Raw genomic sequence first — 25755 nt, forward strand, 5'->3', positions numbered from 1 at the left:
AGGACCTCAGACTGCTTTTTCATTCAGGGAACTCTTAAGTACTTGGAAGGTAAGAGCTGAGAGGAGAGATTCTTAGGAACCTAGTGACACTGACTGTGAGACTGTGCCCAAGTGCATTTTTCTAGAGAACGTAAATTCAGAAAAACTGCCTGTCTGAAGATTTGTTCAGCAAGAATCTTCTAGTAAGCTAGTGTACGTGCGCGCGCGCGCACATGCTGGTGGCTCACACCTGTGATCCTAGCTACTTAGGAAACTGAGATCGGAGGATTGCAGTTCAAAGGCAGCCTGGGCAGGAAAGTTCATTAATTATCTCCAGTTAACCATCAGAAAACCAGAAGTGGAGCTGTGGCTCAAGTGGTAGTCTTGGGGGCTGGGAATATGGCCTGGTGGCAAGAGTGCTTGCCTCGTATACACGAGGCCCTAGGTTCGATTCCCCAGCACCACATATACAGAAAACGGCCAGAAGTGGCGCTGTGACTCAAGTGGCAGAGTGCTAGCCTTGAGCGGGAAGAAGCCAGGGACAGTGCTCAGGCCCAGGACTGGCCAAAAAAAAAAAAAAAAAATAGTATCCTTGAGTGAAAAAGCTAAAGAATAGCTCCCAGTCCCTGAGTTCAAGTCCCTGTACTAGAACACACACACACACACACACACACACACACTGTATATGTTAGAGAATAAAGCATATGGCCCTCAGATTCCTGATAAGAAGCTTGTTTGGGTCACAGATTGTAGGAGAGCAAATGGAAACAGCATTGTGGAAGCCACTATTTCTCCCCCTTTGAGTTTGCTCCAGATTTGCTAAGGAGTTTCAGTTACATTGGACAAATGGAGTGCCATAAAAAGAGACAATGTCACCAGACTGTGGCCTGCCAGGAACAACTACTCAGCCGTCATACTGTATTGCTTAGGCTGCAGAGTAGAGAGGAGTGGAATGAGGTCTTGGTAGAAATACTGATATTTATCCAAGGTCTTTTTTTTTTTTTGCCAGTCCTGGGCCTTGGACTCAGGGCCTGAGCACTGTCCCTGGCTTCTCTTTGCTCAAGGCTAGCACTCTGCCACTTGAGCCACAGTGCCACTTCTGGCTGTTTTCTACATATGTGGTGCTGGGGAATCGAACCCAGGGCTTCATGTATACGAAGCAAGCACTCTTGCCACTAGGCCATATTCCCAGCCCTTTATCCAAGGTCTCAAAGCAAGGGAGAAGAAGAAGAAAATTCCCAGGAGGGTTCCAGTGTTGGCTCCTTCATGGTAAATGCTTGCAGCACTGTTTATTCAAATGTGTAATAAAGCACCAGAAAACAACATGCAACATTCTCCCCCAACCGCTGATCTGCAATCCCAGAAGTAGGAGACCCATGCCCATGATGTTGGTAGGCTCGTGTCTAGGAAAGCTCCTAGGTGGGCACTCCAGCGGAGTCGTAGTCCTCCAGGGCAAAGGGCCAGTGCCCTGTCTGTTGGCCTCCTACAGCAGCTGGAGAAACCAGATATCTCCTACACTGGGTTCCACTAGGCAAAGCAGTGATGTCAGCCCTGGTTGGAAGGAGACTGAAGTCTTGTGAGAACAGCCCAGCCCTCTGGAGGCAGTCAGGTGAAATAGCCCTTCTTAGGATGGCCATGGTGAGAGTGACCAGAGCCTAAATCAAGGACCAGCCAGCCTCTTGAGCATGAGGAAGAGCCTTCCCACCTAGGGGAAAGCTGTGAGCTAGGACTTCTTGGCACGAGTGAACAGCAGCCCCCCTTTTCCTAGTGGAAGGGCCAGTTGCTAAGATCAGTCCCCAAATGAGACCGCTTTATCTTTTATACTTCTATTAAATTATAAATACAAACACAGAATCCAAACAAAGTTCCAGTAGAAGTTACTCACAGTCCCCCTCCCCCCCCCATTGGGGCCAGCTTGAAGAAAAGGGAAGTTCACCCCCTTTGTTCTCTGTGTCTGGAGCTGTAGGCAAACTGGCCACCCTCCCTCCTTTTCATGGGACAACGCAGGACAGAGAGTTTCAGACTTAGGAACATATTCACTTTCTTCTCATTTTGTCCCTCCTCAAATCCCTTCCCCAAAATCTGAAAAAAGGATAAAACCAACAGTGAAAAGAATGACCCCAATTCTTTTACTGAAGGACCCCATAACTTTTAGGGTTATAAACCTCACACTTCCCCTGTCAAGTGGGGGAAATTGACCCATGCAAGAAATGAGTGGCCCTCACTCAGAGGTCTTAAGCCTTTAGTACCCAAGTAATGCACAAGTTACTATGAATGGCACCAAGGGAGGGGAGGAGGTGGAAGGGATCGACTCAGTCCTGAGGAGAGACTGGTACAGGACACACTCACCTTTGGGATGCTAAATGGGCCAGTTGGCTCTGGATTAGAAAAAAAAAAAAAAAAGGGTAAATTCTTCCCTCTTCCTGCTTCCCTGAGCAGCCCCATGGTGGGACAGTTTGGGGTGTCTCGGGCCAGGTCGGAGGCAGGGGGCCCTGACCCAGTTGGCACTCTGAGGCCCAGGGGCCCACAAAGGGACTGCAGGAGGTGTCAGACAAAGACAAATATGGAACTGGGTCCCGAAGTGAAGAAGCACCAATAGCATCGGCCTACCCTGGACTGAGGAGGAGACAGCCTGGCAGAAACAGGAAGCAAGGAGAGGATGGGAAGGAAGGCCAGGGAGCGGGCACTGTAAAGGTGAGAAGGGAAAGGATGAAAGAAGGACTAGAGAAGGTGCTGGGGGAAACAAGGAGAGAATAAGGGAGAAACGGGCCCGTCTATCCCTGTCCCACGGCTCTGGGACAGATCAGCCTCACGATGGTCTTTTGGACCCTGCCAAAGCCCTTCTCTGGCCCCAAGGGAATGAAAAGAAGGCCTGGGCAGTCTTCAAAAGATCTTGAATGCCTCAGACCCAAGAGGCTGGGGTAGGGAGATAGGCTGAGAGGTAAGGTGAGGAGATCTTGAAATGGAGATGCTATTCTAGGCCTCTTGTCTTGTATCTCAAGGGTGAAATGAGACCAAACTCAAAAAGGGCAGAGAAGGAGGTAAGAAGTTTCTAGAGTAAGTAGGATTTAGAGTACCCCAGCCTGGTGGGTGGAAGGATGAAGGGGATAGACAAAACCGATTCTGGCAGTCACTTTCCTTATTTTCTTCCTTGAAATTGCAACTCAGTTGCAGTTTAACTGCTCCCACCAAGGCCAGGCCTCCTATGGACCCTCTACAGGCCCTTTTCTAGGCTGATAGACCTCCTGGTTCACACGTGGTAAGTGCTATAGAAAAGCAAGAGGCCAGAAAAGAGAATGGGAAACACTGTGTTCTGGGCAGGCTAGAGGTCAGACACAGGGACTAAATGACAGCCATTAAGGGATGTCACCAAGTCACTGCTGTGCCCTCCATGCAGGGATAGGAGCAAGACTGCCAGCCAGCTCCCTAACCCCTACTGCATTGAGACTGAACAGGTGACAGAAAGGTGGTTGCTAGGGACCAGTCTCAGAGCTCTGGTGTCTTGCCCCTAGTTCTGGCTTGCGACTGAGGCTGGTTCCCAGAGGCTAGAAAGATACAGGTAAGACCCCAGTAACATGTCTGGTTTGGGCCATAGACAAGAAGCACTAAATTCTTATCCTCAGGGGCTCTAGCAAGAGGAGGGATAGGAAGCCAGTGGGAGGGATGCCCAGGTTTCTGACAGCAGATGACTGTCCATTCATCATCTCAAAGCCCAGAATGATGGGGAAAGGGAGTTGCAAGAGGAAGAGGGAGGTCCTGGAAGCTGGAGGTGTTGAGAGGTGCTGTCCAGTCTGGGAGTCGCCAGGTGGGGGCTGATTACTGCTTCTCCACCGCTCCCTGCTCAGCCGCGCTCTCCTGGTTGGTGCTCTGGCCCTGGTCCTGGCCCTGTCCATGCCATGGGGTCTCCTTGAACACAAACCAACAGTTCCCAGCCCACAGGAAGAAGTTGATAAAGCCGAAGAGCTGAAAAAGACAGCAGAGGAGTTCATTAGAATAGTTAAAAGGACCATGTGAGAATAGGCAGGGGGAAGAGGCACAGAAGGTTAGAAAGACAACAAGAAAGAGAGAGACAGACAGAAGGACAGAGACAGAGAGACAAAGAACTGACATAGAATCAGAGTTCAAGGCTACCACACATTAAGGGATTTTTTGGCAAAAATGTCTGTGTCCACGGCATGTACCCAAGATGGAACTTGTCACTAGCTAAATCTGGTTCCTAGAGTACTTATTATATGCAAACCAGAGTCAGGAGCTAAGAGTCTCAGGCCACACACATACTGGACTTGCTAGAATCACCTTCTGTGGAGTGGGTGTGGCTGGAGCTGTCCACGGTACTTATCCAAGACCAGGCTGGTTGGTTTTATTTCTTGTTGTTTTTGAGGCAGGGTCTCATTATACAGCCCAGGCTAGCTGAAAGTTAGTCATCCTCCAGCTTAAGCCTCCTGATAGCTAGGGTTACAGGTGTGTGCCTAGTTCCATTCAGATATTTATTTTAAATGTTTTGAGCTGAGCACTAGTGACTCATGGCTGTAATCCTAGCTACTCAGGAGTCTGAGATCTGAAGATCAAGGATCAGAGCCCGCCTGGGAATATATATCTGAGAGACCCTCTATCTCCAACTAACTAGCCAAAAAGAAAAGAAAAATAGAAAAAGAAAGCAGGAAAGGAAGGAAGGAAGGAAAAAAGAAAAGGAAAAGAAAGAAACCAAAAAACCTCCCCAGGGGCTGGGGATATGGCCTAGTGGCAAGAGTGCCTGCCTCATATACATGAGGCCCTGGGTTCGATTTCCCAGCACCACATATACAGAAAATGGCCAGAAGTGGCACTGTGGCTCAAGTGGCAGAGTGCTAGCCTTGAGCAAAAGGAAGCCAGGGACAGTGCTCAGGCCCTGAGTCCCAAAACAAAAAAAAAAAAACACCTCCCCAACAAGCCAGAAATAGAAGTGAGGCTGACTGGAGAGTATCAGCTTTATCCAGGCACTAGTGGCTCAGGCCTGTCATCCTAGCTATTCAGGAGGCTGAGATCTGAGGACTGCAGTTCAAAGCCAGGCAGGACAAGAAAGTCCCTGAAACTCTTATCTCCAATTAAACTCCAGAAAATTGGAAGTGGTGCTGTAGCTCAAAGTGGCCCAGCCATAGCTTTGAGCAAAAGAGCTCAGGGACAACACCCAGGTCCTGAGTTCAAGCCCCATGACTGAGAAAAAACAAAAAGCCTTGAACAAAACAGCTAAGGGTAAGTGGGAGCTAAGAATTCAAGGTCTAGTACTCACACAAAAATTAATTAATTAATAAAAAATAAAACAAAATGTTTTAAAACCTAAGTAGTTGAATGGAAGAGTTCTGATGTTGCCATGAACTTTGAAATACATTTAAAAATGGATTGATTAACCAGGCGTGGCAATGCACACTTATAATTTCAGTACTTGGGAGGCTGTGACTGGAAGATTATGAGTTCTAGGTTAACTTGGGCTATATATTGAGATCCTGTCTGAAAAAAAAAGGAAGAAGAAAAAAGAAAAATAATAGATGACGAGAGGTAGATAAATGTATAGATATATAAAAAGCACTGTCCCTGGCTTTTTGCTCAAGGCTAGCACTCTACCTCTTGAGCCACAGCACCACTTCTGGCCGTTTCTGTTTATGTGGTGCTGGGGAATCAAACCCAGGGCTTCATGTATACGCAGCGAGCACTCTTGCCACTAGGCCATATTCCCAGTCCCCCCTACTTTGCTTTTTTATGTGGAAAAAAAAATCATGAAGAATATGGAAGAAGCCAGGCACTGGAGGCTCATGCCTGTAATTCTAGCTACTCAGGAAACTGAGACCTGAGAATTCTGGTCCAGAATCAGCCAAGGCAGAAAGTCTGTGAAACTCTTATTTCCAATTAATCAGCAAAAAAGCAGAAAGTGGGGGCTGGGGATATGGCCTAGTGGCAAGAGTGCCTGCCTCATATACATGAGGCCCTGGGTTTGATTCCCCTGCACCACATATACAGAAAATGGCCAGAAGTGGCGCTGTGGCTCAAGTGGCAGAGTGCTAGCCTTGAGCACAAAGAAGCCAGGGACAGTGCTCAGGCCCTGAGTCCAAGACCCAGGACTGGCCAAAAAAAAAAAAAAAAAAAAAAGCAGAAAGTGGAGCTGTGGCTCAAGTCACAGAGTGCCAGCCTTGACCAAAAAAGCTCAAGGATGTCATCCAGACCCTAGTTCAAGCCCCAGTACTAGAAGAACAACAACAAAATGTGGTGAGAAACCTATGATCAGGATCCTAGTAAGTTTCAGAAGACTCGTTGCTATACCAGCCTTTCATTTTAGTTGTGTGACTTTGGGTAACCCAAGACAGTTTCAGAGTGGATCTGAGACCGCTGAGATGAAGCTCAGAGCCTCAGGTGATGGGTCCAGATTTCAACATTTTAACCACGGCGATGGCTGGATAAATGCCCACCAACTGGACCAGCCTCCATCCCAACACCTCTTTGCAGTGTGGGAGGCTAAGTGGCGAGGATTCCCTTCTCATTCACTCTGGCTTTACTCCCAGGTCAGCTGGGCCATATCCCTAAACTCCTCCTCCGCATGTTCACTTGTGCCCACACACAGTGTGCACAGCAAGGAAGGGTGGGAGGCAGCTGCCAGGCCAAGGCTCCGGAGCCTGAGCATGGGGCCGGCTCCCTCATCTCAACGTGTCTTCCCGTGCCAGCCTTAGGCACAGGAGGTGCTAACTCTAGCTCAGGGGATGCTGTCTCTGTTCCTCCCGGGATTAGCTATCTAGGAAGGTTTCCCCTAGACCTCTCCAGCGATCACAAATCTCACCACAGAGATGTTGGCCAGCCCCATAGAGGGCGTGGCCCCGGCACTGCACACTGCTTCCTCTCCATGACACACAGACATGGCTGCCGTCAGGCTGGAGGGCCGTGTGGCCCCTTTGACATCAGTCAGGCCTTTGCCCCAGGCAGCTGCAGCTACTAGCCAGAAGAAGGTGAAGGAGACAGTCACACAGAAGTCCTGGGAAGAGTAGAGAGAAAGGAAATACACTCAGAAGGGCCCCACCATTCCTGCTTATTTCTTTTGCTATGATACACTAGAATCTGAGAGTCCCAAGAGAGCTGCTTTTTCCAGTTCTATCTGACACCCAAAGCCTTGGGGCCCACATGCTTCTGAACACTCTTCACTGCCACCAAGGGAAGGCTACTACTCAAATCGCCTAGGAGACCTAGCTGGGTACCTGTGGCTCACGCCTGTAATCCTAACTACTCAAGAGGCTGAGATCCGAGGATTGAGGTTCAAAGCTAGTCTGTGCAAAAAGTCTGTGGGACTCTTATCTCCACTTAACTACCAAAAAGCCAGAAGTGGAGCTGTGGATCAAGTAGTAGAGCGCTAACCTTGAGCACAAAAGCTCAGGCTCTTGAGTTCAAGTCCCAGGACACCCCCCCCCCAAAGAAACAAACAAAAACCCTAGGAGATCTAAACTCCCGAATGTTTCCTTCCTGCTTCCTCTCTGATTGCAATTGCTCAACTATCAGCAGTGGCATAAAGCGGACTCAAGGCAGTTGAGTTCCTAAAGCAAAGCTTCCACTTTGCATGCTGGGAAAGGTAAATGAAATAATACTAATAATAGCTGTCATTGGGGCTGATAATGTACTAGGTTCTTTGAATACATATTTTGTCTCCCTCCACACACCATGGGACAGATATTAATTCACCCCCATTTTATAGATAAGGAAACTGAGGGGTTGAGTAGAGAGGTTGAATAACTTGTCTGCTTGAGAAGGTTGTCTGCTCCTGCTATGTGACTCCTGTAGGCAGAAGCAATTAGTGTTTGGTTGGGGGGTGGCAGCAAGTCCACATACAGGTGTGAAGGTCTCGGGAAGGCCACCATGTTGGTACTCCCCTTCAGCTCTGACCTCAGCCTCCTAACAAATGTTCCCTCCACTTCTTAATCCTACTCCTTTGGTCGATTTTTACTCACCACCAGTGGGAAGCGCTTGTTCTCCGTGTAGAGCTTGTGAAATCGCAGGTAGAGGACCAAAGCAGCCATGGTATAGAAGAAGGAAAAGATGCCGAGGGTTACAAAGAACTCAGCAGGCGCAGAGAAATCCCCCATGAGGTGCATGGTCTTGGACGTGGAGTCATCATCACAGAGAGGCATCTCATACTGGACCCGGTGCAACCTGCAGGTGGCAAAGGAGACCATCCTAAGCAAGGGCAAGCCTCTCCCTCCCCCACCCAGGGGTGCTCCTGACACAGAGCCAGGAAAGGGATGGTATAAGAAGAGAAGTGGTATTTCCACAGGGAGTCTGGCCGTCAAGACAGGAACTTCCTCAAGATTCCATTCCCACCTCGCTCTGCCACCACAGCCGCCATTCACCTGCCCAGGGGTGGTCACCACGAACGCCCTGTCTCCTCAGCCCTTATTTCTAGGAGCCAAACCATTAAACAAGTCAATCACTGTGCCCCTGGCAAAGTACAGGGCCAGGTTAAGCAGTAGCCAAATGAAGGCTTGATTCATCCGTTCTCAAGACTGGGGCTTCATGTAGGCCTTTTAATAAAGAGAAAAGCACAGCCTGTTTTATATATACATGTATACGCTATATATGTATATATTATAAATATATATTTGTATTGTATACATGTATTTGTGTGTGTGTATATATATATATATGACACTTTTACTTGGGAGTTGATACTAAATATTTCTGGAAAAGTTGATACTAAACATTTCTGAAAAGATAAACTATGTCTCTCCCTACTCCCTCTTCTCCTTCCCACCCCTGCCCACACAGTACTGGCGCTTGAACTCAAGGTCTCAGGCTGTCCCTTAGCTTTTTCACTCAAGGCTGGTGCTCTACCACTTGATCTATACTTCTATTCCTGGCCTTTTCTGGTTAAATGGAGATAAGAATCTCTTTTTTTTTTGGCCAGTCCTGGGCCTTGGACTCAGGGCCTGAGCACTGTCCCTGGCTTCCTTTAGCTCAAGGCTAGCACTCTGCCACTTGTGGCCGTTTTCTGTATATGTGGTGCTGGGGAATCGAACCCAGGGCCTCATGTATACGAGACAAGCTCTCTTGCCACTGGGCCATATCCCCAGCCCAAGAATCTCTTATATTTGTCTGCCTGTGCTTACTTTGATCCCTGATCCTCCGATCTCAGCTTCCTGAGTAGCTAGGATTATAGGCATAAGGCACAAGCACCTAGCTCCTAGCTTCTCCATTCTCTTCTGAATTCTCACCCACTCTGCCACGCTCCCAAATGCTTGGGAAACAGTGTCCTCTTCAATTTCCTGATCAAGGCATGGCTCCTTGTATTCTGGTGGCACCAGGTGGACATCTAACATCAACTTTTTAGAATATAAAAACTGAAAGCTTCTTTACTTCCAAGTACAGGGGAGACTGCTGAGGGTCAGAAACAGCTTCCCAACTTGCCAAACCTCCTATCAGCCTCCATCCCAATGCCTGGATTCTGCTTGTCTGGATTGTTATGACCTTGATAGGTTGACCTTGGTGTAAAACATCCTAACAGTGATCTTTCTGTGGTTTGCTTTATATCTTTTTCTGATTAGTATGGCCGATAGGCAGAAAGAACCCAAGTCTGACCATCCTATTTGAATCTATACGTTTCCTGAAGTGGGAGAGACCAGGCAGGTCCTGCCAGTCTAGTGAGAGACACTATGCCAGGAACGAACCAATCCCTGCTCACCTGAAGGGATAGCCGAACAAAACAATGATGGAGCTCACGTCCTTGGCTTCGTTGTTGCAGCGAACTGTTGCTCCTGTCTCCCCGCTGTAGGAGCCGCAGGACCCGAAGGCAAAAATAGCAAAGAGCTGAGAGAAAGTAAAGCCCCTTTGAGAGTCGGAAGACCTCACCTGGCCAAGGTAAAGAGCCAGTCCCTGACTCCAGCAGGTGCTGAGGTGTGAAGGAGGCAAGGAGCGAAGATTCCCTTTAATTATGGCCCCCTGGGCAGCAAGCCATGGCTGCCATTCATCTCGCAGCTCAGGGGGCTGTGTTCACTGTCCAAGATGTTGGGTCAAATAGCCAAACGAAGAGGAAAAGGGCGAGAGAGCAAGTGGATGATTTTCCCATTGGCATGACACTGAGTAACATTGGTAGCCGAACTAACACAAAACTTCTGTAATTTAGGCTTTGGAAACTATCTCAAAGCTAGAATTAATTTTTCTTCTCCAAGAGAAAAAGCACCATCAGAATAAGGTTTCCCTTCACAAACCCAGATCAGGAATGCCCACAATGCCTTTTATTTTTCTTTTGAACCAGTCCTAGGATCTTTTTGTGTGTGAAGGCTGGTACTGGGGCTTGAACTCTGAGCCTGAGCTCTGTCTCTTGGCTTTTTCACTCAGGGGTGGTGCTCTACCACTTGAGCAATAGCTCCACCTCCAGGTTTTTGCTGATTAATTGGAGATAAAGAGTCTTATGGACTGTACTGCTCAGGCTGCCTTTGAGTCTCAGTCCTCAAATCTCAGCCTCTTTTTTTTTTTTTTTTTTTTTTGCCAGTCCTGGGCCTTGGGCTCGGGGCCTGAGCACTGTCCCTGGCTTCTTTTTGCTCAAGGCTAGCACTCTGCCACCTGAGCCACAGCGCCACTTCTGGCCATTTTCTGTATATGTGGTGCTGGGGAATTGAACCCAGGGCCTCATGTATACGAGGCAAACACTCTTGCCACTAGGCCATATCCCCAGCCCAGATCTCAGCCTCTTGAGTCACTAAGATTACAGGTGTGAGCCACCAGCACCTGGCCCAGTCATGGGATATTGCCCTCACCCTGTTCCTGACTTTGCATGGTTTCCCACCTCACTGGAGATACAGTATGATTGGAGGGAATCTTCCTCCAAGCTTTCCCATGGTACAGTCAGCCTAACTTCCCTGAAAGCACATTTCCTTCCAGCAACTATGTTGGCTGGGCCAGTGCTGACAGTCCTGGCTCACGCCCAGGAAAATGTACCTTCCACTTGCCTTATCAGCCTCCACTAGTTCCCCACTGATATTCCTCTTTGTAATATGCTTATGCTGCCATTTCCCATCATGAGGAAGATAGGAGGTGTTTCAGACCACTTGAATTGTTTTCTTCTGTGCCTTTCATCACATTTGACTACAGCTGCAGCCTTAAGCAAAATTAGATTGTTCCCCTCCTGTGATTCTCAGATATCTTCCTGGGAAATGCACTTTGGTTAGAGAAGGAAGTGATAAACTGGAATCTCATTCGGTTTTTTTTTTTTTTTTTTTGCCAGTCCTGGGGACTTGAGCCACAGCACCACTTCCGGCTTTTTCTGTGTATGTGGTGCTGAGGAATCGAACACAGGGCTTCATGTATACAAGGCAAGCACTCTACCACTAGGCCATATTCCCAGCCCCTGGAATCTCATTCTTTTACACATGTGTGCTCAGTCCCAGTTTCTTGTGCACCTCCTTTTGGCTTGTATCGAGCAGAGAGCTTATTCTGTTTTATGTGTGTTTTCTAGATGCTTGTTCAATTTCTGTATGCGTATTTGTGACTACTGTTTGAGATATTAAGCATCTAGATGACAACTAATCTAAACTGAAATCCTGCATTCAGAGGCTAGAACAGAGTTGTGCGTTGTTTTTTTAAATGCTTGTTTTAAAGTGAAGAGACCTGAATGTAAAGTCTCAAAATCTGGTTTCTAGTCCTGGCCCTGCCACAAAGTAGCTGAATGACAGCACTCTCCGAGTCTCCACTGTCATGTATGTAAAATGAGGGGTTGGGTAGTGGCTTTTTCTAGCTCTGGAATTCTCTCACCCTCTGAAGTTAACAGTCAATGTGCTCTTGGCTGGACTTACGGACAGCTGTGCTCTGCCCTAGGGTGGTATCCGGTGCCACTGCCCTGCCCGGGTGGCCTGGCCTAGCTCCACACCAGAGTCATTGACTCCTCTGTCAAGGTCATAATGTACACCTCTGTTTTCAGGAAGTTTGTTCCAGACAAATGAGAATGGTCTCCCTTGGTGAAGACACCAATGGAAGAAGACAGGGAAAGCTCCCTGCTTCTGCTGTCAGCCTCCACCACTGAATTAAATCAAATGGGCTGCAGCAGAGTCCTTTTTCCTCACCTTTCTGACAGAGCCTGAGAAAAGTCGCTGTAAGCCTCTGCATCCTACCTTCACGTGCACAAAGCTGCCTTCCAGGCACAACGATGAAACTGGATCTCCTCCGAGAAATGTTCTTGTTCTTTGTTTGCCCTGTGGGTCTCTGATTTCTCCTGGGAGTTTCTTTTTCCTCTTGGTTTCTGATGCTAAGAACTGGACACAGTTGTGGGGTGGGGGTGGGGTCACGTGGCAGAAGGGACAGAACAGTGGGATGATGTATTTTTACCTATCGGCGGTTAGTGAGTGGCCCCTTACAAATTTCCTAGGCAGGTATGTAGGAATTCCTAACTTGGAGCAGTGAATAACCGGTTAGTTATGAAGCCTTCTTTTTACCAGCTTTCACTTAACAGACAAGGTTGAACATTCACATAAAATGATCTTTCTTCCTTCCTTCCTCCCTCCCTCCCTTCCTTCTTGGCTGGTATTCCAGCTTGAGTTCAAGCCCTCATGCTCTCTCTCTTGGTCTTTTCACTCAAGGCTAGCTCTCTACTATTTGAGTCACATCTCTACTTCTAGCTTTTTGCTAGCTAATTGCTATTAGAGTCTCATAGACTTTTCTGCCTGGCCTTGCTTCAGACATCAGTCCTCAGATCTCAGACTTCTTAGTAGCTAGGATTACAGCTGTGAGCCACTGATGCCAGGCTAACATGACATTTCTTGAGCTTGTTCTGTGTACCAGGCACTATTTTAGGCACTATTCTTTAGCAGTGAAGAAATTTGTCCTCATGGAGCTCATGTTCTTGAGCTATATTATCAAAAACAGTAGCCAGGGCTGGGAATGTGGCTTAGTGGTAGAGTGCTTGCCTAGCATACACAAAGCCCTGGGTTTGATTCCTCAGTACCACATACACAGAAAAGGCTGGAAGTGGTGCTGTGGCTCTGTGGTTCAAGTGGTAGAACACTAGTAGTGAACATACAGTGGCTCAGGGACAGAGCCTAGGCCCTGAGTTCAAGCCCCAAGACCAGAAACAAAACAAAACAAAACAAAAAAACAGGGTTGGGAATGTGGCCTAGTGGTAGAGTGCTTGCCTCACATACATGAAGCCCTGGGTTTGATTCCCCAGCACCATATAAACAGGAAAAGCCAGAAGTGGCGCTGTGGCTCAAGTGGTAGCAAAGAAGCCAGGGACAGTGCTCAGGCCGTGAGTCCAAGCCCCAGGACTGGCAAAAACAACAACAACAACAAAAAAACAGTGGCCAATTGTGCCTATTTAAATTATTTAATATCAGCCATACTTGGCTATATCAGCCACATTTCAAGAATTCAGTAGGAAGTACTATATTCATATCTCTAGCCACCTGGGTACAAGGTATATGCCCAATAAGTGTTACATGGCTTGGATGTACTCTATTCATCAGCACAGATGATAGGACTTTTCTATCATCACTGAGATTTCTGCTATTTCTAAATGATGACCTTGAGGTTCTAAGAATTCTGAGCCCTGCTTTTTGATTCCTCAATGGCAAAATAAACCCATCATAACTTTATTGTTAACTCTAGGCTATTCTGATTGTTTGGAAGTTAGGAATCTCTAAACATTACCCATGATGAATTTTTTCTACTTACAGAGTATGTTTGTCTGTTCATCTTATTATGCTGGAGATTGAATCTGGGTTCTTAAGCAAATGCTCTCCCCCTGAACCATATCCCTACCCCAAAACATTGATTTGAATCCAATCACTGGTCAGATGGTGCCAGATAACAGAAAATTTGATGCCTAAGTTGATAATAGGAAAATCAGAGAAGCACTCGTAGATTCACAAAACTAAAAGGATCTCAGAGATTATCAGGCCCAAAGGTCTCATTTCACAGAGGTGGAAACAGATGTCCTATAAAAGACTGACTTTCTAAAAGTCACATTTAGCTAATGTAAGAGCCAGGCTTCAAATTCCCATCTCCTGATTCTCCCTCCAGGGAGCATTCTAGTTCATTCGCTTATTCAACACTGAGCATGTCCCTTGTACCCAGATGTAGAGATATGAAGATGAGTAAGACCTGGTTCCTGCTGTCAAGGATCACATCAAAAAAGAAGTGTCGGGCTGGGAATATGGCCTAGTGGCAAGAGTGCTTGTCTCATATACATGAAGCCCTGGGTTCGATTCCCCAGCACCACATATACAGAAAATGGCCAGAAGTGGCGCTGTGGCTCAAGTGGCAGAGTGCTAGCCTTGAGCAAAAAGAGGCCAGGGGCAGTGCTCAGGCCCTGAGTCCAAGGCCCAGGACTGGCAAAAAAAAAAAAAAAAAAAGAAGTGTCATCAGTGGCTCACACTTGTAATCCTACCTGCCCAGGAGACTAAGATATGGAGAGTTGCAGTTTGAGGTAATCCTGGGCAGAAAATTTTGCTAGACTATATCAGACAAAAGCAGAGCTGGAGGTGTGGCTCAAGTGATAGAGTATTAGCCTAGTAAGTGCAAGGCTGTGAGTTCAAGGGTCTATAACAGTGGAAAAAATAAGAAGCTTTATGTTAAGAATAACAAGCAAAAAGAGGTTAAAAAAAAAAAAACAAAACCTTAGTGGCTACAAGTTACTAGGACTAAAGGAAAGGTCTCTTTGGTACTCAGTGAGGACTGCAACAAAGGGAGTTGTAGTCTGGACTGCAAGTGTCAAAGAGACACATGCTCACTCAAGCCCTCCGTGGCCCCCAACCTTCCACTCTTTCTACCCCAGCTTCCTTTCCTTCTCTAACTGCTCAAGAGGCTAAGATGAATGGGCAGAAGGCAGAGAACTAAAACCACCCCCGCCACCATGGACAAGGCTCTGAGACAAACAGAAGGGTCATAAAGAACAACAGTCAAAAATGGAGACCCAGGGGCTGGGAAAATGGCCTAGTGGTAGAGTGCTTGCTTCGTATACATGAAGCCCTCAGTTCAATTCCCCAGCACCACATATATAGAAAAAGCTGGAAGTGGCGCTGTGGCTCAAGTGGTAGAGTACTAGCCCTGAGCAAAAAGAAGCCAGGGACAGTGCTCAGGCCCAGAGTTCAGTCCCCAGGACTGGCAAATAAAATTTTAAAATAAAAAAATGTTTAAAATGGAGACCCAGAAATCACCCCAGAAATCACCCCAGAAATTCGGGTGTCAGCTTTCTTCCCATAACTGGCTGAAAACAGTGATGATCCCAGTCTATTCTCTACCTCTATCTTTTCCCCCCTCTGAAACTCTTTTACCAAGGTGTCAGGAAGATGTCAGATGAAGGATGAGGTTCCATTTTGGTGCTGACTTGCTGACTGGGGATAATCCTGTCGGTGTAGAGAGTTCCACCACCGTCACTTAATGCAGGGCATAAGACAAGTTTGTTACTGAAATTCTCTCCATAACCATTTTCCCAGTGTTTATTTACATTATTGTTTTATCCGGTCCTCTGTGCCTAAGCTTCTTTTTGCTCAAGGCTAGTGCACTACCACTTGAGCCACAGCTCTACTTCCCAGTTTTTGTGGTTAATGGGAGATAAGAGTCTCGTGGACATTTGGTGCTGGTTCTGGGGTTTAAATTTAAGGTCTGGGCACTGTCCCTTAGGTTTTTTTTGCGCAAGGCTAGTGCTCTATCACCTAGGCCACCCCTTCACTTCCAGCTTTTTAGCAGTTAACTGGAAATAAGAGTCTCACAGATTTTCCTACCCAGTCGGTCCTCACATTTCAGCCTCCTGAGTAGCTAGGATTACAGCTGTGAAGCAGTCACACCTGACCATCTTACCAATTTTACAGACTCGATGTTGACCTTCCAAATTCCTCATACTTACCGAAATAACTCCTTTTCATTACATAGACCCTAGGGTCAAATCAGTTACTTTAGCATCCCAGAGATGAAAGAATCATCAGGAGGTCTCATCTAAGTGAAGGTAATATGATTTATTTATAAGGAAATGGGATTCATGACTGAGTCACTCGGAGATTCATTTGTGCCTTACCATCAAATTGAAAATTTGGAGTGGTATTTGAATAATCTCACTGAAGGTCAAATCTAGCTGGGTAGTCTCCATAAGGGGAGAAAGTTAGGGCAAAGGGGAGGTTTGGAGATAGAAGGGAAGAGAACCAACACCAGTATTTCTGGTGAATGCTCTGTGCATTGCAGATGTGACCTAGAGTCCACCTTGTAAGTCCATAGGCAGGCCTTACTCTCCTATCCAGGAATGTAAACATAAAGATTTCATCACTTACCCAAGATTCTAGGGCTCAAAAACACAGGAGACTGAAATTAAACCAAAGCCTACCTGACTCCAAAGTCTGCTTTCTTAAAAGTTATAAGAGAAAGAAAAAGGTTCTCTGCACATGTCTGTAGTCCTAATACTTGGGAGGTTGAGGCAGTTGAATTAGGAATTTAAGTCCTCACTGGGTTACATAGCAAGTTCCAGGCCATCCTGGGCTACAGAGTAAGATCCTATCTAAACTGAACAACCAAAGAAGCCCCCTAGTTCTCCAGTAACTAATTTATAATACCTAAGTAGCTAGCTTAGTACATAGACTCCAGATCTAGAATTGAGGTAAGACTAGTTGGTTTCTGAATAATTTTTGTTTGTTTTCTCTTTTAAAGACAAAGTCTTACTATGGCTTTTAAATATATATATATATATATATATATATATATATATATGTATGTATGTATGTATATATATCCCAGCCTCCCATATTCTGGGGTTGTAGGCCTGGGCCACCGAGACCAGATCAATTTGTTTTTTTAAAAAATTATTGTTTCTAGAGCACTCGAGTTTAGACTCAGTGTCTCACACTTGCTAGGCAAGCAGGGTCTCAGATTTTTCCAAGGCCAGCCTAGGCTATGATCCTCCCGCGTAGCTGGGATGACAGATGTGTAGTGCTCTTCCTGCTTTCTTGGTTACGATGAGATTGCACTAACTTTGTGTGCAGGTTGGCTTTGAACAGCAATCTTCTCAAACTCCTCATCCCAAGTAGCTGGGATTACAAGTGTGTGCCAGCATGCCTGGCCTTCTTTTCTGACTCTTATTAAAGATACACAAGGCTAAACTCCTGATCAAAAGAATTATATCACTATATTCTTTTTTTTTTTTGGCCAGTCCTGGGGCTTGGACTCAGGGCCTGAGCACTGTCCCTGGCTTCTTTTTGCTCAAGGCTAGCACTCTGCCACTTGAGCCACAGCGTCTCTTCTGGCCATTTTCTGTATATGTGGTGCTGGGGAATTGAACCCAGGGCCTCATGTATGGGAGGCAAGCACTCTTGCCACTAGGCCATATCCCCAGCCCTATCACTATATTCTTGCAAGGATTCCTGTAAGACCTTAGCCTTTGGTTAATAATGGCAAATCAAGTTTTCAACCACCATTCCATAACTGCAAGACTGTGTTTTTTTGCTTTTCTCCTCTAATCAGAAACATTTGATCCCTCCATGAAAAAAAACAAAAACAAACAACAACTTAAGAGATGTTTTCAATGCCATTTCTGGTGCTAGGTCCTACATTTTTATTTTATATTTTGTGATCTTAGGGTCTGGATGCAGTCCCTTGACTTGGTTGCTCAATGCTGATGTCCTACTACTTGAACCACAGCTCCATTTCTGACTTTTTAGTGATTAATTGGGGAACAGAATCTCTTATATTTTTCCTGCCTGGGTTGACCATAATCTCCAATTCTCAGCTTTCTATGTAGTTAGGATTACAGGCATAAGCCACTAAAGCGTGGCTTCCTATCTCTTGTGTCAGCCCATCTACAAAGATTAAAAGCAAATGAAAACTCAAGTCCTCAATTCAGGCTACCTGGGATGGCATTAAAATCAAGTAATGTCTCCTTATGATGCTACCCTGTCAGTGAAGGCCAGTTCAATATCTCAATCCAGATCTTAGGATTTAGCAGTATGAGAGAAGCAGGTCTTTTTTTTGTGAAGATTCTTCACTGTGAAGCTAAAGTTCATAAAAATTAAGTAGGTCTTTATTCTTAGGGCCTCTCCTGGGCAGAGACTAGACAATTTCCTAGGACATGCTCTGTGCAGCCTTTGCAGAAGTGCTGTGTGTAACACAACATTTGTGGATAACAGGATTGATGAAGGAAGCTTTTCAGAATTCCCCAGAAAAGAAGAGTCTATGGTCTGTTGATCTCATTGGTTTCCTCCTCTTTGACAGTCTTCCTCAAGTTTCTGTTAATCCATTTGTTGAGTTTAAAGATAAAAGTAAACCCTTACACTTCAGCCTCATAACTGCTCTCGTACTTCTGAATACCAGTCACTCAGAGCCTTCTTGTCATTCTGATATGGTCTCTTCTGGCACTCACTCACATGGTGGGAAAGAATAGGGAAGTGGGGCTGGGGATATGGCCTAGTGGCAAGAGTGCTTGCCTCATATACATGAGGCCCTGGGTTCAATTCCCCATCACCACATATACAAAAAATGGCCAGAGGTGGCGCTGTGGCTCAAGTGGCAGAGTGTCAACCTTGAGCAAAAAGAAGCCAGGGACAGTGCTCAGGCCCTGAGTCCAGGTCCCAGGACTGGCAAAAAAAAAAAAAAAAAAAAAAAAAAAAAAAAAGAATAGGGAAGTGGTAGGAGGTGAAAAGACTTAGTCAGCAATTGGTGCCACTACTCCTGAGATACCAGGGACAGAGGAAAGTCCCCATTAGGCCCCAGGGTTTATACTTGAGAGCTAACTAAACTGGTCTATAGCCCTAATCACGTATTGATAGATAATGCCAAATACACTATTGGTCTTGAATTTCAGATTTGATGCTTCTCATCCAAACCATGATTCAGGATTTGGTGAGAAAATTCTAACACCTATCTCCAATGATTCTCAATGTTGAATTAAATCCTCGTAAGTATTAAAGGTAATTTATTCCACAGCTGCATTTTGTGCTAAGAGCACATTAAGTTATTTACCTAATGTTTGGTATATAGATTTTCTAACTTAAATTTTCTTCTGTAGGAGCACAAATGCCACACACACGTCTTTATGATTGGCTGCACCTGTTCCCATTCCTAATTTACACCCAGGAGGCTTGCTTGGGCGTACCAGTGCTTTAAAGTACCCACTAGACCAAAATGGGGGAAACAGAGGATCTAGGCAAATGAGTTTTTCAAGGTCACAGAGTAAGTTTAATGTAAGGCCATATTCTTTCTAGCATGCTAACCTATTTAGGGCATAAGGGAACCCTACCAATGGTCAGGTCCACATCTGACTAGTGTAGAAGTGAAGTGACTTGCTCAAGGTCACATAGTTGAAAAAGGCAGGTCCAGGCCCGCAACCCAAGGTTCCTGCTTTCCAGGTCAGTGTTCATATTCTACATGCCATATTTTAGCCATAATGCAATAGTGTGGGGTGTGTGTGTGTGTGTGTGTGTGCGCGCGCGCGCCAGTTCTGGGGTTTGAACTCAGGGCCTGGGCACTGTCCTTTAACTTTTATTGCTCAAGGCTGGTGTTCTACTACTTGAGTCATGGGTCCATTTCTAGCTTTTTTGGTGATTAATTAGAGCTAAGAGTCGCAGAGATTTCCAACCCAGGCAGGCTTTAACCTCCATCCTCAGATCTCAGCTTCCCAAGTAGCTGGGATTACAGGCCACCGGTGCCTTGCTTCATACTGTGATTTTTGTTGTCTTAATTTTCTTCCTTGTATTCAATTTTAGGTGCAGTATGCGCCATTCCTTCAGCCACTCCCCTGTTCCGTTACGGGAGCCCCGGTGACTCTGGGGGACCCTCTCTCGTGCCACTCCTCACGCCTGTCCCTTGGGTTCATTCCCAGGTTATTCGGGTCCTCGTGGATTTGGAGCAGGATGGTTTCCGCAGCCCGCCCCCTCCCTCCTTGGCCCTCGGAGGCTTCCCTGGTGGTGGAGAGTGGACCTTACCCCCCTCCGCCCTCCCCCCCTGCCGCGGAGGAGTGGTATGTGCAGGCTCAGAGTTCTGGAAAGGTTACACCCGGGTCCTCTCGCCCAGTGAAATGTGAGCGCCCTGGGCAAGGGCTCCTTGCACATAGAAGGACCGAATCTGGGACTGGCATGCCTCCCCCACCCCGGGCCCCCCTCCCCCCGGGCCGGGGCAGCAGCCCAGCCCGCCCCTCCCCCGCCCACCTGTCGCCGCCCCCTCCCTGCCCCCACCCGCACCCCTGGCCCGGGGTCAGCGTCGCCGCCCAGGCTCCCGAAATAGCCCCCGGGCCGGCGGGCGTGGAGGAGACTCACCCACTGGAGAACCTTGATGAAGCCCAGCGGCTCCTCCAGCCGGCGCCAGCGCAGCCCCGCGAGCAGGCGGTCCACCTGCGGGCGCGGAGCGGGCGGCCGTCAGGGCGGGGACGGGGCGGGGGGGGGGCCCTGCTCCCCGCGCCCGCCTCAGTGTGGGGGGGCGGCCCTGCTCCCCACGCCCGCCCCAGTGTGGGGGGGCGGCCCTGCTCCCCACGCCCGCTCCAGTGTGGGGGGGTGGCCCTGCTCCCCACGCCCGCTCCAGTGTGGGGGGGTGGCCCTGCTCCCCACGCCCGCCCCAGTGGGGGGGCGGCCCTGCTCCCCACGCCCGCCCCAGTGTGGGGGGGCGGCCCTGCTCCCCACGCCCGCCCGTGTGTGTGGGGGGGTCGCCGTCAGAGTCAGACCCAAGCTCTGGGTGGGGAGGGGGCGGTGAGAGACACACACGCGCGGGGTGGGGTGGGGGGGCCGGGGTCCCGGGGCGCGCGGGGGTACCTGCGGGCGCGGCGGCTTGCCGGCGGGGCGCGCGGGGCTCTCCGTCGAGGACATGCGGACACGGCGGGGCGCGGGCGCTCGGCTCCCTGGTCCGGGGGCAGCGGGGGCCGCGGGCTCGGGGCCTCGGGCCGGCCGGGATCCAGGCTGGCGGGCCGGGTCGCTGGGGCCGTGGCCGCCGCGCTGCCCGCCGGCTGCGGAAAGCCCTCGGGTCCGATTCAAACTCGGGTCCAGCTCGCCGGCTGACGGGGCCTCGGGTCACGTGGCGCGGGGCCCGGTCCCCGCCCCCCCCCCCCGCGCCCGCCTCCCTTCCGCGCCCCCCTTCTGCTCGCGGGGAGCCTTAAAGGGACCCGGAGTCTCGGCGGGCTGGCGGGCGGCGCCGGGGCGGCGCCGGTTCGTGGCCCGGAGCCTCCGGGGTCGGTCCGCACCCCGGCAGCCCCGACTGCGGGCTCCCGGCCCCGCGCGCGCTCGCCCGGCTCCAGCGGGCCGTCCGGCGCGCGCGCTGTCCGTCCGTCCGTCCGCCCGCCGGTCTCTCCCTCTCCCTCTCCCTCTCCCCCCCCCCCTTCCCCAACCCAATAGCCGGAGCCGAAAAGATTGTCCCGAGGCTCCGTCCGCGACCGCTCGCCTCCCGAACCGCGCCGGCCCGCGCGCGCAGGGCCGGGATCCGCACGCGGACGGACGGCGCTCCGGCCCCCTCCACGCGGGGCGCGCCGAGTCGGTGCGAGTGCGCGAGCGTGTCCGTGAGTGCGTGAGTGTGAGTGTGCGCGAGCGTGTCCGTGAGTGCGTGCGTGAGTGTGAGTGTGCGCGAGCGTGTCAGTGCGTGCGTGAGTGTGCGCGAGCGTGTCCGTGAGTGCGTGCGTGAGTGTGAGTGTGCGCGAGCGTGTCCGTGAGTGTGCGCGAGCGTGTCCGTGAGTGTGCGCGAGCGTGTCCGTGAGTGTGCGCGAGCGTGTCCGTGAGTGTGCGCGAGCGTGTCTCGGGTCCGTGGTGCGAAGGTGGCCGTCTGTATGTGAAGCTGACAAAGCTGGATACGGAAACCACAGTGTCCAGCAGGAGCCCCGCGCCCCGCGCCCCGCGAAGGACCCGCCCGCCCGCGCCCCGACGGCCCGCGAAGGACCTGCCCGCCCGCGCCCCGCGCCCCGCGAAGGACCTGCCCGCCCGCGCCCCGACGCCCCGCGAAGGACCTGCCCGCCCGCGCCCCGACGCCCCGCGAAGGACCTGCCCGCCCGCGCCCCGGCGCCCCGCGAAGGACCTGCCCGCCCGCGCCCCGACGCCCCGCGAAGGACCTGCCCGCCCGCGCCCCGGCGCCCCGCGAAGGACCTGCCCGCCCGCCCGTCCAGCTCGTCCGCCCGCCGCGGCCGGCTCGGCTCCCCCGCCCACCTCCCGCCCCCCCCCCCCCCCCCACCCCGGCAAGCGCCTTCCTGAGCTGTGCTTGAGTGGATCCCCAAGTCCACGCAGTGGGCCAGATAACCGCGCGCCCCGCCTCTGCCGACCCGCGCCCCGCTCCCCGGAGGACAAACAGTGATTCCCGCCCCGCGGCCTCCACAGGCCGCCCCGAGGATCCCGCTGCACGCCGCGGGGTGCACCTGAGTCCTCACCAGATAGACGTGAACAGGTGTAACCACGACGGATGCGGAGTGACACAGAGAGCAGAGCGCAGACGGATCGGAACAACGCAGCAGAAGGTCACACACCACTGACAGACAAGCCCTGCTAAACGTTAGCAAACCTTCCTCTAGCCTCAAACCACCTCTGTGTGTGCGTGTGTGTGAGAGAGAGAGAGAGAGAGAGACAGAGACAGAGACAGAGAGAGAGACAGAGAGAAACAGAGACAGAGGGAGAGAAAGGGACAGAGAGAGAGAGAGAGAGAGAGAGAGAGAGAGAGAGAGAGAGAGAGAGAGAGAGAGAGAGAGAGAGAGAGTGTGTGTTCTGGGCCTTGAACTCAGGGGGGCCTGGGTGCTGACTTAGCTTTTTCACTTAAGGCTAGTGATCTACTTGAGCCACCAACTCCACTGTGGGCTTTTTGGTGGTCAATTGGAGATAAGACTCCCACAGACTTTCCTGCCCAGGCTGGCTTCAAACTTTTATATTCAGATCTCAGCTTTCAGAGTAGCTAGGATTATAGGCATGAGCCACCAGTACTTGGCTGTCAATTCGTTTTTAAAACAAAAATGGCATGTAATACGAAGTTGTGTATATACCCTCATGGTATGCCGTGTTCAGTCCTTCCTCCCCCCAAATAATCAGTATTCTATCTTGAATTTATCAATTTCGTGTATGTTTTAATACATTCTGTGTACATGATTGTATACCTAGAAACCATACATAGACTCGCCAGACATGTTCTCCAGATTGTTTTAAACTTTATTGAAACAGGTAATGTTTTAGATAATCTAACTTGTTTTTTGACTTCATGTTAAACAGGGGAGGGGCTCTAAAAGCAAGCTTTCCCTTTTGCTTCCTAGTGCCACAAAGATGAAGAGCTCCTCTACTGTCACCAACACAGTGTTCTGCTTCATGAAAGACCCTGAGGTAATAGCTAGCCTTAGACTCAAGTTCTTGAATCTGTGGCCCAGAGTCAATCTTCCTTCCTTTTCAACTTATTTGCTCTGGTGTTTTATTACAGCAATGGAAAGCTCATTATGACAGCGATTATGAATGAATGAAGCTACTATAACCATCAGGTACACAGGTTTTCATGGGGGGCATCAGCTCTCAACTCATTTGAGTAAATACCAAGGGGTAAAGTTGCTGGGTAGTATGGTAAGATTATATTTAGTTTTGTAAGAAACTGCCAGACTCTTCCCAAGAGATTTTTACCATTTTACTTTTCCACCACCAATGAATACGGGCTTCTACTGTTCTACCTCTTCATCAGCCGTTGTTGGCATTGTCAATGTTTTGGATTTTAAACTATTCTGTGTAGTGATCTCACATTGGTTGTTTTAATGTGTAATTCCCTAGTGGCACATGTTGCGTGTTTTTCTCTCTTTTTCTTTCTGGCACTGGGGTAAGCTCAAGGTCTCAGGTGTCCGTGGTAGGCACTCACTCCACTGCCCGGGCATGCCTCCGGCCCTTCCATGTACTGGGGAAATTGCTTCTTTTTCAGGCATGAATCTGGATCCCTATGCAAGCTTCCCAAACAGCTTGCAATTGATGACAAGCATACGCCACCATGCCCAGCTTTTTCTGTTGAGATGGAGTCTCGTGGACCTTTCTGCCTCAGCTGGCCAGGGACAGTGACCTACCAAGTAGCTACAAAAGTGGCTGGGTGCACCACCATGCCAAGGTATGGGTTGAAAAAGGATCTTGTGATCTTTTCTATCCAGGCTGCCCTCAAATCACCATCCTCCCATTTTCAGCCTCCTAAATGGCTACTGGTTACTGGAACCTAGCTGAGTTTCCCTCCTCCCCCCAACTCCTCCATTTATTTGACATTTTCTTGGGTCAAGTGTATGCCTGAATATTTTTCACACTTTTAAATCAGGTTTCTTATTTTCTTATTGTTGACTTTTAAGTTTCTTTTGTATAACACTTATCAACTATGTCTTTTGCAAATATTTTCTTCTGGCCTGTGGTTTGTGCTATCCTCTGAATATTATCTTTTATATAGCAGAGGTTCTTAATTTTGTTGAAATCTAACTAATTTTTTTTTCTTCTGTGGGCCAAGCCTTTGGAGTTCTAGCCAATCTAAGGCTGTCAAGATTTTTTTACGTTATAAAGCTTAATATATATATATATTTTAATTTATTTGTTTATTAATTGAACACAAATTTTTTGACAAGGTGTTGTGCAAAAAGGGTAAGGCCTAATATATTTTAAGATCATGAAATCATTAGTGTACAACAATAAGAAAATATTTAAAACAAACAAAAGTAACAATCCCAGAAAAACCAAACAATCTTCATACATAATTTTGAAGAAAATGCTTTAAGAAAAAGTAAAAGTTAGGGGCTGGGAATGTGGCTTAGTGGTAGAGTGCTTGCCACTTAATCTTTGATAAAGGAGCTAAAAAAATAGGATGAAAGAAAGATAGCCTCTTTAACAAATGGTGCTGGAAAAACTGGTTCAACACCTGCAACAAACTAAAAATAGATCCTTATATATCATCCTGCACCAAAATCAATTCCAAATGGATCAAAGACCTCAAAATTAAAACAGATACCCTGAAAACACTAAAGGAAGGAGTAGGAGAAACACTTGGGCTCCTTGGCACAGGACGGAACTTCCTTAACAAAGACCCAGAAATGTGACAAATCAAAGAAAGGATGGACAAATGGGACTACATCAAACTACAGAGCTTCTGCAGGGCAAAGGACATAACTGGCAAGATAAACAGAAAGCCCACAGATTGGGAAAAGATCTTTACCGGCTATACAACGGACAAAGGCCTCATATCTAAAAAAAATAAATTCCTCCAAAACAAAAACCACAAAGAACCAACAGCCCCCTCAACAAGTGGGCTAAAGACTTAGAAAGAGACTTCTCTGATGAGGAAATGAGAATGGCCAAGAGACATATGAAAAAGTGCTCTACATCACTGGCCATAAAAGAAATGCAAATCAAAACAACCTTGAGATTCCATCTCACCCCAGTAAGAATATCCTATATCAAGAAAACTAACAATAAATGTTGGAGGGGATGTGGCCAAAAGGGAACCCTACTTCATTGTTGGTGGGAATGTAAACTGGTTCAGCCCCTCTGGCAAGCAGTATGGAGATTCCTTAGAAGGCTAAACATAGAGCTCCCCTATGACCCAGCAGCTCCACTTTTGGGCATCCACCCAAAAGATCACAAACAAGAACACACTAAAGCCACCAGCACAACAATGTTCATTGCAGCACAATTTGTCATAGCTAGAATATGGAACCAACCCAGATGCCCCTCAGTAGACGAATGGATCAGGAAAATGTGGTACATATACACAACGGAATTTTATGCCTCTATCAGAAAGAATGACATTGCCCCACTTGTAAGGAAATGGAAGGACTTGGAAAAAAAATTATACTAACTGAAGTGAGCCAAACCCAAAGAAACATGGACTCTATGGTCTTCCTCATAGGGA

At 48.5% G+C, this 25755-nt stretch overlaps 1 protein-coding gene and 1 long non-coding RNA gene across 2 annotated transcripts; one reads left to right on the plus strand and one right to left on the minus strand.

Moving 5' to 3' along the window:
* Positions 1–1232: 1232 nt before the first annotated feature.
* On the minus strand, positions 1233–20898 carry Sypl2 (synaptophysin like 2). The gene is made up of 6 exons (XM_048363753.1): positions 20697–20898; positions 20208–20282; positions 9668–9792; positions 7941–8142; positions 6785–6976; positions 1233–3942 (listed from the first exon to the last, which is right to left on the minus strand). Exons 1-6 carry the CDS (start codon positions 20748–20750, stop codon positions 3796–3798), a joined length of 795 nt encoding a protein of 264 aa, XP_048219710.1. The 5' UTR covers positions 20751–20898; the 3' UTR covers positions 1233–3795.
* A 1241-nt stretch (positions 20899–22139) lies between these two features.
* Positions 22140–24425, plus strand: LOC125364084. The gene is made up of 5 exons (XR_007213407.1): positions 22140–22409; positions 23007–23066; positions 23156–23222; positions 23317–23374; positions 23800–24425. It is a non-coding gene; the product is annotated as an uncharacterized LOC125364084 (long non-coding RNA).
* The last annotated feature ends 1330 nt before the right edge of the window (positions 24426–25755 follow it).

Source organism: Perognathus longimembris, chromosome 15 (assembly GCF_023159225.1).
Source record: "Perognathus longimembris pacificus isolate PPM17 chromosome 15, ASM2315922v1, whole genome shotgun sequence".
NCBI classification, from domain to species: domain Eukaryota; kingdom Metazoa; phylum Chordata; class Mammalia; order Rodentia; family Heteromyidae; genus Perognathus; species Perognathus longimembris.